This window comes from Phyllobates terribilis, unplaced genomic scaffold (genome assembly GCF_046119375.1).
Source record: "Phyllobates terribilis strain yellow unplaced genomic scaffold, ASM4611937v1 Scaffold_1__5_contigs__length_1240528914, whole genome shotgun sequence".
Taxonomy (NCBI): domain Eukaryota; kingdom Metazoa; phylum Chordata; class Amphibia; order Anura; family Dendrobatidae; genus Phyllobates; species Phyllobates terribilis.
Window position 1 is genome coordinate 1023600522 of NW_027362761.1, and position 15446 is coordinate 1023615967.

The 15446-nt window shown below is 41.1% G+C and overlaps 1 protein-coding gene across 1 annotated transcript in view; it reads left to right on the top strand.

Annotated features, from left to right (window-relative positions):
* Positions 1–15446, top strand: part of NAF1 (nuclear assembly factor 1 ribonucleoprotein) — a 55090-nt gene that overhangs the window by 14064 nt on the left and 25580 nt on the right. The window contains exons 3-4 of the mRNA XM_073656396.1: positions 1460–1595; positions 11621–11714. Coding sequence (XP_073512497.1) covers positions 1460–1595; positions 11621–11714 — 230 coding nt within the window. The remainder of the gene's footprint in view (positions 1–1459; positions 1596–11620; positions 11715–15446) is intronic.

Consider the following 15446-nt stretch of genomic DNA (forward strand, 5'->3'; position numbering starts at 1 on the left):
ATCAGTGTACCCGTGTCTCAGGGGAAGCCAGCGTCCTGAACGCGGTATCCTCCTCCACAGAACTAGCGGTGGATTTCGCGTTCCGGAAACTGGCTTCTCCTCTCAGATAGCATGCCTGAACAACCTGTTTCTGAAAAAAATACCTATGCTTTCACTCACCACTGTCCTAGAGACACGGGTACACTGATTAAGGTCCTTGCAGACCGAAACGTATGTTATTCTGTACTACTTTGTACCATCATTAAATCACTCATGATTTGCATAATTATTTGTGTGCCAAGTTTCCTCAATATTTCTTTAAGGCCTGGCACCCTACTTGTGCACCACCTTACAGGAAGTGCCGTCGTTTTCTACTTCATTCTGACACTGGACTGGCATCGACACGGGAGGTGAGTATAGGCTTTTTTTATTTTATCGGGGTTAAGCATGGAGTATGAAAAGGAGTTGTCCAAGTAGTGAACAACTTCTTTAACTCTGAAAAGCCGCTATTTCAGAGAAAATATTTAGTTGAAAAGAAGGCCACGGACTATAGGGTGAGACTTGACTAGTCTGACGTGGCTTCTTCCTGTCCTTGCTCCAGTTGATTGTCAAGTTTCTCCTATTAGATTCCCCTTAAGAAGAGGGCCACATATCACAGTTTTTGTATAGGGACCCACTGCTCCCCATGTCTCTAGTACAAAATATGAAACTTTAGACTTCGCTTCATCTCCTTCCTGGAAGTGTCCGTTTTTTGGCCAGACACCATAATGTAGTCTGCTTCAATGGGATAATCTACATTCTGTTTTTCAGGTGTTCAGGAGGAAACCCTGAGGGTATGTGCACACGTTCAGGAGCTTCCTGCGGCCCCGACGCTGTGGAATAGTCGCGTGGCTTCTGCCCTCATTATGCAATTGAGCGGCGCCATTTTTTTTCACATGCAGACTTTCCTCATAGATGTTAGTCTATGGGGAAAGTCCCCAGGCGGACCCGCAAGAGAAATTCACATGCCACGGTCCTGAAAGCAAGCCGTTTCTGCGGGTGATCTGCAGGTGCACAGACGCATAGTGGACATGGGATTTCTAGAAATCCATCCACTATGCTGTAACATCTGGACGCTGCGGGTTTTACACTGCATAACACGCAGCTTCAAACCCTCAGCGGCTCCTGATCGTGTGCACATAACCTGAGACTCTGTCCTAAGCGAGCAGCATATTGCAGAGTGAAGGCTGGATTAGCTAGAATAAGACACTGTGTATGACTGAGGGCTCCACGAAGTCTGGTCAGAAATCCAAAATGTAGAAACTTTGCCTGTACTGTCGCCTTTCAACACATTTCTGAGAAGTCTTAAAGAATCTGTGGTGTTCATGTATTTTCAAATATTAAATTGTAAAACGTTTAGCTTGCTATTTTTGTCCGTGATTATTACAAACCTTATTGTATTGTTTAAAGAGCTGTCCTAATGGTCAGTTTTTGTTCTCAGTGACACTGATTCCGATTCATCGTCCTCTTCTACATCATCATCTTCGTCTTCTCTATCTTCAATGCTCCAACTTGATCAAGAACCACAAGAAAATAATGATGTGCCTTTGAAGACTAAAGACGAGCTACTGGTGGCTGTGAGTAAATCCTATCACAATATTTTACACTCTAGACACTTTGTTGGTTTCACATGTTTATTTAAAGATAAAACCATTGTCATTTTGTTTTTTCTTTACTTTTTTATTTTTTTTGAGCCATAGTAAGAAGTGGATTCATAAGGAATGGGAAATATATAGGTAGGACTAATCCTTCTCGGTGCCGGAGTGTCAGCCTGTCAAAAGGTGGTAGAATAATCATTTAGCATGAGCCACTTTGGTAAATTCGGCACCGTTTTAGAATGTCTGGTCCAAGTTTGTACAGGCTAAAAATTAGAATTATTTTTTCCCTCTATGTGTGAAACCACCGTTAAACTGGATGTCCCGTGTCAGCTTTCCTCTGTTGTCCCAGTGTCTGTTTAGCTGCAGTTCTCATGATGTCGACAACCCTACAACCAAGTGCTAAGCTCCGTGTCTATGCCTGTGTAGACTGCACAAGCCATGGAGCTCAGTGATTTGGCTCTGGTATAACCATCTTAAGGCAGGAGTCTCAAACTATTTTACCATGAGAGCCACATTCAGTTCTGAGAGATTGCGATTCACATTCTATGGAAACGTAGCCTCATGCGCCCATTGTAAAGTTCTTACTTCTGGGCACCTCCTTATAAAGTAATATTGCTCTCCTCCCTATCCCCCCCAGATTGCCTGCCCAACAAGTAAGGCTTCCTCTGTAGACACTAATACGGAGATTGGCACTCACTCGAGCAGACAGTCCCTAGCCACAGTTTAGGAGACGGCAAGCTACATGTGGCCCTCGAGCCACTGGTTGAGGACCCCTGCTTTGGGGGTATACTTGCATGTTTAAACAAAAAACTGTACATACCCTTTTTAAAGAACTTGTCAGCAGATCTTTTTCTACCCCCTTCTGAGAGCAACATGAGATAGACACTGATTCCAGCGCATTGTCACTGGGCTTCTTACATTGATAAATGTTTATCTGCTGGTCCTCTTTATGGTTCTGGTTATACTTGCCCCCTTTTCCCCCACCATTTATTGGCAGCATTTTGCCTATGCACAGTGTAGGTATAGAATAATGACGTTGGCGGAGTTGGCCTAATCTCCTCATTGACAGGACTACCCGAGCTGCCGCAAATGGAGCAAATGATTGTAGCCCGGTAAATGACAGTCGGATGATATCTGTCCCTATTTTATGCTGCTCTCAGTGGGAAGCATAAACCTGGTGACCGATTCCCTTGACGTTTATATGTAGTAGTTTGTTTATTACTGTTGCCGATTCCACTTTAGGGAAGTATGAGTAGTTTGTACGCTTGTATGAGTAGTTTCCGAACATGTTGCTATAATGTCCTTTTTGATGAGAACATAAGATCAGGATTAAAAACCCAAAGCATCCGTGTTTATCATAAATCTACTAAATTGTAGTATTTGTATGAAAATAACGAAGCCATTATTCTGCCATTATCACTTAATTATCTAATTAAACTGTTTACAACATTTGTTTGAGTAATTGCGGAGTCCATAGCTATAGCACAGAAACTAATAACAAGTAAAGCAGGGAACATTTGCCTCTTCAGCTTACTGGAGAAGGGCTATCGTTCTGCTGCAATTATATTGAGTGTTGCATTTTGAGGTTATTAATGTAAAGTGTATTTATAGTTCATGTTTTTGTGTTCATATATTGCCTGATTATATAGTGCACATTTTTCCATTTGTAAACTAGTTCCTCTTGTAGAATAAGCTCAGATCTTTAAATATAACCTCTTCACAGCTCAGTATTGTGTCAGGTAAAAGGCAAAGTTTGGGGTTGTTTTTGGGGTTGTTCACACTTCTGTATATTTCATCAATATTTTCTATGTAAAACTTTGTTTCATACAGGGCTGTGGAGTCGGTAAGCCAAACCACGGACTCCTCAATTTCCCTGATTTCCTACTCCAACTGCGACTCCACAGCCCTGGTAGCCGGAGCTTCACTACTGAGCGTGTACATAAAGTGCAGCATAGATTCATCTCAAGTAAAAGCTGAGATCCTTAGATCAGGAACACAACAGAGATTTATAGGACATTTCATAACTTTCCCAAATTCTTATGAAAATATTTACAGCCCATCCTACACAGAACTACTGAACCCAATTTATTTTTTTTAGGAATCAATCCATTCCAACTCCACTAAAAAAGGATACATGACTCTGATTCCTTCAAAATGAACTCCCGACTCCTCGACTTAGATTCCACAGCCCTGGTTTCAAAGCATAACGGCCTGTTGCTGATTTATCGCTTTTTTTTTCCGTTTTTTTTTTTTCCTGCATAGATTTCTCACAAAACCTGAAGTTTCCTGATGGCAGCAAAGAGACTGAGAATCCTGAAGTCTCATGCTCACGTTGCTTATTTTTGACTTGCAGATTTAATCTGCAGCATGTCCATTCCCTCAGCGTCTTTGCTGCAGATTTCACTCATTCTAATTAGTGGAGTAAAATCTGCACCAAAAAACGCGACAATTTTACGTGGCATTTTTCCTGCCAAGAGATGCAGATATGTTGCAGAAATGTCAGCCCCTCTTAACATAATTAGATTGACTCAGGAGTCAATGACTGAAGGCTAATATGAAGAACCCCCCCTAATACATTAAAAACATGGGGCTAACAAACAATCATGGTTTGTGAAGATGCTGTACTTTTATATAACCAAATGGGTAGAGGAATAAGGCTAAATTGTCCCACAAAATAGATCCTGCCTATCCATGGAGGTTGACACCCTTATACATACATAATGGTATTTGCAACCCCGCTCCTCGACGACTGTCCCCAGTGTGCCCTGTGTAACACTAATATCATAGATAGAGGAAGCAATGTATATTAATACAACACCGTGTAACCTATGGTTCCTAATATGGATATATACAAAATATTTCACCTACAGGGTTATCTGGAAATATACAGTAGTGCAATCAACTGATGTTAACACCAGGGCAGACCTAAGGCATTAAGAAATACATGCTTATCAGAGCATATCCTTAGAGACTGCCTCAATGTGTTTCCCCAAATGGTTCATCAGGAGGCTGATATGGTTATGGTAGCAGGAGGCCCAAAGTGATATGTCTGGCTAAAGATAGTGTCCAGATGTAAATAGTCCGCCTGTACAAATTAAGCCCACCCATTGAGATACTAAGTGTTAGATCTGACCGCTCTGCACCGTCTGCAGATCACTATTGTGCATGCGCCCGCCTCTGTGTCCCCTAGTGGTCTCCAGTATTTGTCTTGTTGGCGCTGAGACTAAGGCGCCTGATGGGAAAGCAGGTGCATTCCACTCCGGAACGCAAAGTCGAACCAATGCACTTGACTGGTAGGAAGGTGCGTTCCACTCCGGAACGCATAGTCCAGAACCTGCACGTAGATAGTATGTGTGCAAGGCCGGAAGAGCGCGTTCCACTCCGGAATGCACCGTGCATGTCCCGCAGTTCCCTTGCGCATTTTCTGAGAGAATTTCCATGCATTTCAGGTGTGAGACGCATCATTACATCACACAATGCATTCTCCGTAGTATAGGAGCCCAAATTGTCTCATTGCTAAAACACACAAACGGGGGCTGGATATAACTCTTATTCATGTGTTGTGGTTTCTAAGATAAGGCGGGGTAGATACAATAGATAAAACACTGGGTATATTTGATAATATCTCTGTCACCGATTAATTTCCTAACATACTATCTAATTATAAGGTTCTTATGGGGCTATATGAGTACATAAGAGAAAACCTTTGGTGGTTTTACCACATTTATGAGAATATTCTAACACAATACATATTGTATAATAAAGGATCCCTGTATACATGACCCCTAATGGTAAAGCAAGTATAGGTACAGATAGATTAATGGGACCAGTAATTTCATAAAGCATGAAAAGGACAATTGCTTGTTCAGACCCCTGGGAGTGAGTGAATCTATTCTGAAGATCCACTCGCTTTCCTTCCTGAAGATGCACCTGTTGTGATTTCCCCACCCACCCACTTTTGTATTTGGTTTCACTACTTTAATAACACAAACGGATATATCGTTGAACTCACCCCTGTGAACATTGTTCATATGTCTGGCTAATGGGGTGTCACGACCATGCCAGATGTTGCCCAGATGTTCGCCACCCCTTCTTCTGAATTCCCACTTAGCTTTGCCCACGTAATTAAGGGGACTAGTGCAGGTAGCCATATATACCACGCCTGTGGTTTTACAGTTGGCAAAGTCTCTAAGAAAAAAGGTTTTACCCGTGGACGCGTTGGAGAACGACCTGCATGGGTTCATCCATCTACACGAACAAGTTACCGGCTTACCGCAGCAAAAAAAAAACACAGGCCTTCCTGTCGAGCCAAGTCCCTGCTGAGTGTGATTTTTGTAAAAAGACAATCCAAACGTCCCTTTCAGAAAGTGATGGTCAATACTGGTGAGATGACGTCTTCAGGTCTGGGTCAGTTAGCAAAATGCCCCAGTGTTTCTTGAGAATTTTTATACTCGTTTTTATTTCCATACATTGGGAAAATGTATACAATTTAACTACTTTACAGAAAATAACAAAAAATGAACAATGGCAGTGTCTTCATTTGTCTTTACAAACTCACAATATGTACGCTCTTTTTTTTGAGAATTTTAGCATTCCTGTGAATCACTAACCTAATATTTAGTTGTATACCCACAGTTTTTTTTAGAACTGCTTCACATTTATGTTGCATAGAGAAAACCAACTTCTGGCACATGTCACCTGTTATTCCTGCCCAGGATGCTTTGACTACATCCCACCATTTTTGGCTTTGGTTGGCTATTTCTCAAATAACACATCCTAGATCTGAATGAATGAAATATTCTCGTTGAATGTGCTGACAACAAAATCACACACAAATCATCAATGGAAATCAAATTTATTAACCAATGGAGGCCTGGATTTGGAGTCACCCCCAAAATGAAAGTGGAAAAACACTACAGGCTGATCCAACTTTGATGTAATGTCCTTAAAACAAGTCAAAATAAGGCTCAGTATTGTGTGTGGCCTCCACGTGCCTGTATGACCTTCATACAATGCCTGGGCATGCTCCTGATGAGGTTGCCGATGGTCTCCTGTGGGATCTCCTCCCAGACCTGGACTATAAAGCATCCGCCAACTCCTGGACAGTCTGTGGTACGACGTGACATTGGTGGATGGCACGGGATATGATGTCCCAGATGTGCTCAATCGGATTCAGGTCTGGGGAATGGGCGGGCCAGTCCATAGCTTCAATGCCTTCATCTTGCAGGAACTGCTGACACACTTCAGCCACATGAGGTCTGGCATTGTTCTGCATTAGGAGAAACCCAGGGCAAACCGCACCAGCATATGGTCTCACAAGGGGTCTGAGGATCTCATCTCGTTACCTAATGGCAGTCAGGCTACCTCTGGCGAGCACATGGAGGGCTGTGCGGCCCTCCAAAGAAATGCCACCCTGCACCATTACTGACCAACTGCCAAACCGGTCATGCTGAAGGATGTTGCAGGCAGCAGATCGCTCTCCATGGCGTCTCCAGACTCTGTCACATCTGTCACATGTGCTCAGTGTGAATTTTCTTTCATCTGTGAAGAGCACAGGGTGCCAGTGGCGACTTTGCCAATCCTGGTGTTCTGTGGCAAATGCCAAGCGTCCTGCATGGTGTTGGGCTGTGAGCACAACCCCCATCTGTGGACGTCGGGCCCTCATACCACCCTCATGGAGTTGGTTTCTAACAGTTTGTGCAAACACATGCACATTTGTGGCCTGCTGGAGGTCATTTTGCAGGGCTCTGGCACTGCTCCTCCTGTTCCTCCTTGCTCTAAGGCGGATGTAGCGGTTCTGCTGCTGGGTTGTTGCCCTCCTACGGCCCCCTCCACGTCTCCTGGTGTACTGGCCTGTCTCCTGGTAGCGCCTCCAGCCTCTGGACACTACGCTGACAGACACCGCAAACCTTTTTGCCACAGCTCGCATTGATGTGCCATCCTGGTTGAGCTGCACTACCTGAGCAAGTTCTGTGGGTTGTAGAGTCAGTCTCATGTTACCACGAGTGTGAAAGCACAACCAACATTCAAAAGTGACCAAAACATCAGCCAGAAAGCATTGGTACTGAAAGGTGGTCTGTGGTCCCCACCTGCAGAACCACTCCTTTATTGAGGGTGTCTTGATAATTGCCAATAATTTCCATCTATTGTCTATTCCATTTGCACAACAGCATGTGAAATTGATTGTCAATCAGTGTTGCTTCCTAAGTGGACAGTTTGATTTCACAGAAGTTTGATTCACTTGGAGTTATATTCTGTTTAAGTGCTCCCTTTATTTTTTTGAGCAGTGTATGTAAACTGATCCATGATCCTTGGAATGCAGTAAATAGGTCCGGCACCATAGTAAGAGAAACATGCCCATATCATGATGCTTGCACCACCATGCTTCACTGTCTTCAGAGTGTACTGTGGCTTGAATGCAGAGTTTGGGGATTGTCTGATGAACTGTCTGTGGCCCTTGGACCCAAAAAGAACAATTTTACTTTCATCAGTCCACAAAATGTTTCTCCATTTCTCTTTAGGACAGTTTGTGTTCTTTGGCAAATTGTATCCGCTTCAGTACATGTCTTTTATAACAGTGGGACTTTGCGGGGACTTCTTGCTAAGAGATTAGCATCACACAGTCGTCTTGATCATCCTGGAGCTAATCATTGGCTGAGCCTTTACTTTTCTGGCTGTTCTTCGATCCATTCGAATGGTAGTCTTTAGTTTTCTTCCATGTCTCTCTGGTTTTGCTTTCCATTTTAAAGCCTTGGCGATCATTTTAGCAAGCGTTTTAGCAAGTTGTTGGTAGCAGATGGTTATCGGTAAGTCCTGGTGCCCAAGGTGCCATCTTGTTGTTTTATAATCAGTATATCAAGAAAAGGTAGTTAGCTCATGTTAATCTGAGGTGAATTTCAGCCTTATGTATATATTTAAACTATTCTCTCTCTCTATCTCTCAATGGTATTGTCATGACCTTCCAGATCTTCATTGTTCCCCTCATTGTTTTTTAAGTATTTTCTCCAGTAAGACCCTTTCTGAGAACATCATTCTATTCAGTTTTAGAAAGTGACTGACCGACTGGAGAGGTTTATGATTTTTCCTCTATTCAATGGATGTGATTCCTTAAGGGATACTCCATGAGGGCTTGTTGCTCTAAAAAAAAAAAAAAAAAAAAAAAAGATGTAGCAAGTAGAGATGAGACAGAGGGTGGGGACAGAGTAGTCATGTCCATGCCTGTGGGGTGTTTTTAAATTCTGCCATTTCTGTCTGTAAGGTCTACCTCTTCCTAAACTTCCTTTTTACTACAGGTTCAGGTCTCTGTGTTTGAGGTCTTAATATCCGAGGAAGACATATCAGACCGGTTTTCAGTGAGAAAATAATAAGCTTGGTTCTCCTTTAAATTCCTTCAAAACCCTGTGAAACTGGATATGCTTTTTTTCAGAAAGGTTTGATACCTTTTTACTGATGTTTGTAGAGGGTTTTCACGCCTATTGATGTCTGGATCAGATCTTTACTTAAAGGGTATTCCCATCTCCAAGATCCTATGCCAATATGTAGTAAAATACCTCCAATTAGAAATGTAGTATAGTTTTTGTGATTCTTTGTCCCTTTACTCATGTGCAGGCTTCTCAGGAGCTTAGGTATCCATGGTTACGACCACTAGCAACTAGCTAACTGTCACTATATCAGTGGTCGTAACTATGGAAACCTAAGATCCTGTAATGGCTGCACATGAGTAAAGGGACATAACGAATCAGAAAAAACTATACTACATTTCTAATTGGAGGTATTTGCTACTATTACACCTACTACATATTGGCATAGGATCTTGGAGATGGGAATACCCCTTTTAAAAATGCGGTCAGTATGGGAATTCAGCTGTGTGATAGATTCAAACAGATATTTTTTCTTCAAAGAGGATGTGCATTGAATCTAATAGGAGTCAACAGACTCCTTCCACCAGGTGGTAAGTAACTGAGGATTCATAGTATGGCGTGAGGGACGTAAATTGATTAGAGGACCCTTTGGAACAATTCTAACCCTACTCCTCTAGCTATTTTACTTTATTAAAATACAATATCTTTACATACCTTGATTGTTAGTCCCATGTTTTTAATGCTTGTCAATTAAAATTTGCTTTTTATAGAAGAAATTTTGCACCAAATATTCAACGTGTGCGCACATACCCTTGATTCAGGAGAATTTGCAGAAAAACGTCTGTTTTCTGTCTGTCTCCCCTTCCTAGTCATGATCACCCTCTTCCTCCTCCCACTCCTCCTTGCTCCCCTTTCTCTCATGTCTAAGTGAGCTAAAACTGTTATCACTGAATACAGATTTTACCAGTAGGGGATCCGTAAAAGATAGGCAAGGAGTATATTTCTCTTTTTTTAGATATTTATATCTCACAGAACCCTATGCAAAATTGTCATCTCTTTACTGTTACATAGAGCATGAACACTTCTGTCATTAGCCGAGTATGGCATGATGATAGTCACCAGTCTGCAGTCTCGCTGTATCACATGTTAATACGCGGCAGGAATCTGCAGCAGAAAGTCTTTTTTTTTTTTCTGATGTGATCTCAATACGGTTATCCCTTTTATAATTCATTGTAGCTAATCATTTCTCTTGATCTTAAAAAAAAAAAAAAAAAAGTCTTCAGCAGTGTGAGCAGTCTCTTACATCAGCATTCCTGTTATTTTGAGTGTTAGAAGAAGCTTCTCTCACTGCTGTTAACTCTGCCTTTCTGATCTAACACTGGAGATTTCAGGATTGCTGAAGTAAGACAAGGCTGCTCACATTGCTGTTCACCCGGTCTATCTCATCTAATACTGTAGATAACAGGGTGCTGAGGTAAGACTAGGCTTCTCACACTGCTGTCCACCTTGTATATCCCATCTAATACTGTAGATAACAGGGTGCTGAGGTAAGACTAGGCTGCTCACACTGCTGTCCACCTTGTATATCCCATCTAATACTGTAGATAACAGGGTGCTGAGGTAAGACTAGGCTGCTCACACTGCTGTCCACCTTGTATATCCCATCTAATACTGTAGATAACAGGGTGCTGAGGTAAGACTAGGCTGCTCACACTGCTGTCCACCTTGTATATCCCATCTAATACTGTAGATAACAGGGTGCTGAGGTAAGACTAGACTACTCACACTGCTGTCCTCTATGCCATTCTGCATATTTAGCAGTAGTTTGACATTAGGTGTTATAGATATCTGCATGTTACAGCAGCGGAGCTTCTTACTGCTCACTGACACCTGTCCGATAAACATTCTAGTACAGGTTTCTGGTAATGTAACTAGTCTGTGATCCATTTGATGTATTAAAGTGATTATCTCTCTAAACAAAATGGTTGTGATTTGCCAATTAAAGGTATTTTATAATGAGTATTTATTTTATATTCCCAGAGAACCCATTTAATGTTGTACATTTTCAAATTTTTTTACGTCACTGATTTTGTCGTGTTTTGGTTCATTACAAAATGCAGTCTTGTGGCTGGCAGGAAATTTCAAGCTGTGTTTCTAATGGCTTCTCGCTTGATCCAGTATTGGTAGGCCTGCCGACTTGTTAGAATGTGCTTCTAATGGTTTTGAGGAGAGCAGTTGACTTGCATGAATTTGTCTGTACTGGCAATAGAAATTGGCTGACATATTTTCTAACATTAGCACGATCGTGAGCCTGCTAAATCCTCCGGTCTTGCATTCTCGTACTTGCTACAAATTAGAATCTGACCTTTCCATTTTCTGCCAGAAGTGGAGTATTAGACGCTCTATGTTCATAATATCCACTAGGAATAAAAAACGATAATATGAAGCTGCTTATGCAATTGCTTTACCCATAGCCCACTAATCTGGAAGATTATCCTGATAAATATATGGTAATCATCCTGTAGCTGGGATTATTTTCAGCCTATGGTTGACCGCAAGCTTTAGATTTGAGAGATGTTTGTCATTTTATGTGAAAGTTCACGTATTGCACGGAGTTACACTTTTGTTTTCCTCCTTCTGTAGGAGTTACCCGAAGTTGAAGAGATGTCCATTAATCTGCCAGACCATGTTGAATTAAAGCCATTTGGAACAGTTTCCAGCATCATTGAGCAATTAGGTATGACTTGGGGTTTATGTGGTAAAGATAATGCTCCAGTATTTACAGCAGATTTTTCTTAAAGTGACACATTTGCTATAAAAAAAAAATACACTTAAAAAAAAAACACTTTTCAAGTCGATGGTGATTATGGTATTGCCATAATTGTGCTGTACTTTATTGTAATTGCATTTTTTTTGCCATACACGCTGAACACAAACTCAAACAGCGTGTGTTTTTTTTTTTTTTTTTTTTTTTAACAATTTCACCAGACTATTTCCCAATGATGATAAAGTAAAATGAATGATGTATTTATAAACCACAACTTGCGCCCCGTAAACCAGACCTCATATGAGGTATTCAGATAAAAAAAGTAAAGCTCTACTCTTGTTAAAAGGAAAAAAAATGCTTAAAGCGGGGAATTTTTTTTATTTTGGGCATAGTGTTTCTTCTTTTTTTTTTGGTCTTTATTTTTCCAGCTTTCATTGTGTAGTAAAAATGACCTGGCAGCATGATTCTCCAGATTGGTATGATTACATTCATACCAAATGTATAAGGTCTATTTTATTTTGTAGTGGTTAAAATTTTAGTGTATTTTTTTTCTTTGTTTTTGAACCTGGAAAAGAAGGGATGTAGTTACCTTTTTTTTTTTTTTCAAACATTTTATGTATACAGCGGGTGAAATAAATATTGAACATGTCACCAATTTTCTAAATAAATTCCTAAAGGTGCTTTTGACATGGAATTCTCACCAGATGTCTGTAACAACCCATCCAATCCAAACAGACCAAGAAATCAAACCATAGGGCTATATTCACACGTTACGTTTTTTTCACCCATAGAAAGCAATGAGTAAGTGAAAAAAGCGTTGCCATCAGTTTTTGCTGTGTTTTTAGTGAAAAAGGCAGGTATAGCAGGATGTGAAACACATTTATTTTTTGTGATTTTTCTCAAGTTTAAACGAAAATGTCTTGGTCGCCTCTCATGAGAATGGCAGTTAGGATTAGTACAATTTAATTAAATTAGTGATGTGTTAAAGTAAACATTTGCCTGAGCAATTCAATGGCCAACCAATGTGTAAATCTAAACATTGGTCAGGCAATGTGTGAAATTGAACAATATCTGACCAACTCAATGGCCCTTAAAAGATTCTACCCATATGTCTTGCATTGCTGGCCCAATACCTTGCATTGGTCATGCGCTTGTAATGGAAGCAAAGCTGAACTTTGGGATCCTAAAAACGCAGCAAAACCTGCTTTTTGTCTGCAGCTTTTTTTTTTTTTCTGCTAAGAGATCAAGTTTTGGCTGCAGAAAAGAAGCAGCAAAAAAGCAACTTGTGAACGTAGCCTAAATGTCCATAAATTTGTGTAATATGGAGAAATGACACAGGGAAAAAGTATTGAACAACTGAAGAAAGAGGTGAAAAAAGTAATGGAAAGTCATGACGCCATCGCTAATTAAAAGAAATCCTGTCCCTTTGTGAAAAATATCAGCTGCTTCAACTGATGGCCAATAAAAAGGTGTCTCATTACCAAGTTTGCTCAACAACTTTTAGACAGTCTGTGAAATACTGGAAGAATACAGTCTTGTCAAAGGAGACCAAAATTGAATTCTTTGGGTGCCATAATACGCACCATGTTTGGGGCCAAAAGGTACAACATCACCCAAAAATACCATACTAACAATGACGTTTGGGGGTAGGAACATCATGGTGTGGGTCTGTTTTTCACCATACGGCACTGGGAAACTTCATGTTATTGAAGGACGGATGAATGTACAAATGTACAGAGCCTTTCTTGATAAAAAAAAAATCTGCAATCTTAACAGGATGATGAAGATAAAACAAGGGGGACATTTTAGCAAGACAATGATTCCAAACACCGCTTATCGGCTGGGCCATTCTAGCAGCTTTATTTTCTTTCTCTGAAACCAATTGAACATTTTTGGAAGGAACTAAGGCTCAGAGTTCATAGAAAGAGCCCACAGGATCTTCAAGATTTGAAGAATGGGCCAAATCACACCTGAGCAATGCATGCGACTAGTTTCTCCATGCAAGGTGTCTTGAAGCTGTCGTCAACAACGTCTTTTGTACAAAGTAATAAATATTTTTAGTAACTGTGTTCAATACTTTTTTCCTGTCATTTCTCATTATTACACAGAATTTATGGACACCTACCGTTTGATTTCTTTGCCTGTGTGGATTGGATGGGTTACCACCAACATCTAGTGAAAATTTCATGTCAATAGCGCCTCTATCTATATTAGCGAGAGCTCTCTATAATTTTTACTTTGTACTTTAGTTTTTCAGTACATGGTGAAAACGACCATTCTCTGGTTAGATGGTAGTGTTTGCTCAATTCCTGCTAGCAAATGCCTCTAACAGCAGCAGCTTGATCCAAACACCCAACTTACCAAGGTTACAGCCTTTGTCCGGAATTAATAAGGATTAATAACGCCTCAAAACCTCGGCATTTTCATCTAACCTGATTCTGTCAGGTTGTACAAACCCTTTTTCCCCAGGCGCAAGTTTTTTCCTTATTTTATTTTATTTATTTTTTTAAATAATCTGGGCCTTACATGACCTCCCTGGGTCCAGCTCTGAGTCTCCTCCACTGCTTCCGCTTGCCTGATTGTCTGCAGTGGTGCAGCTAATAAACGTGTGGCTCGGACAATTACAAACACAGGGAGTAGCCGCGGAGACTCGGTGGAGGATAAGGGGAGGGAAATCAAAGTTTGTTTAAAAATAAAAAGCCTGCAGACAGGGGCTTTCTGAAACCCCGAAAGACCCTTTTGACACCTGTGAAGTGGCCTGTATACTGGCACGGATGACTCTGTACAGAGAGGGAAGGTAGCCTCTTTATTGCTAATGAAGCCAATGTGTTTTCTTGTTCCCTGGGTGCGAAGGTTGTGTTCTCTATACATGTAGATCTTTTTGTTTTCTCTGAATAGATTTGTTACTGGTCTGTTTTTTGGTAGACTACATGGGTTTAACCCTCGCAGCTGTTCCTTAGCAACAGTGCGCTCAGAACGATGGAGCTTTCCCAGTGAACTTTTGCCGCCTCTGTCCAGATATCTGCCCTGATTTGTTTTTAACACACGTTTGATGGAGCCTGTAAACTCCATTTGATCATGACCCCCTGTCCCTTCCTCTTGTTATACTTTTTTTTTTTTTTAATTGTCCCATAATTATTCCTTTAGTAGGCTCTACAAGAGCTGGACACGCAGCTGAAATCTTCAGAAGCATTTACATAAAAGCCTTCTAAATGTACTCATACTTCAGAGCTTCAAGTATTAATTATAGATGGCAATAATGACTTGGAGCTGGCCTGTCGAAGTCCCGCGTGTTGACTTTATTTTGTGCTAAAGTCTCCAGAGCTGCCTAATTGCGTGCTGATGTGAGGCAGCGGCCCGGATTTGTGCCAAGGTGCTACATTTAGTAGGTTGCACTCAGACAGCTGGAATACGGCTCTTTGTAGTAATCATGTGTTTAATGTCAAGAACTGGATTGGACTTTTTTTCTTTCATTTTGGAATAGCATCTCTGATTTATTTCTGACTGGATCAGATCCAGTTCTTGATGCTAAGTCTTCAGCTAGAACATGAAGCCATGTCAGGGTTTGACATGAGGACAGTCTAAAAGGCGTTCTGCAAAGACATTTCATTAAAGTGACTGTCAGCACATAATGCTTGTTCAAACTATGTCCCGCAGCTCGGTGCACCATGTCGTGGCCTGTCATTTAAATACACCTTCCCA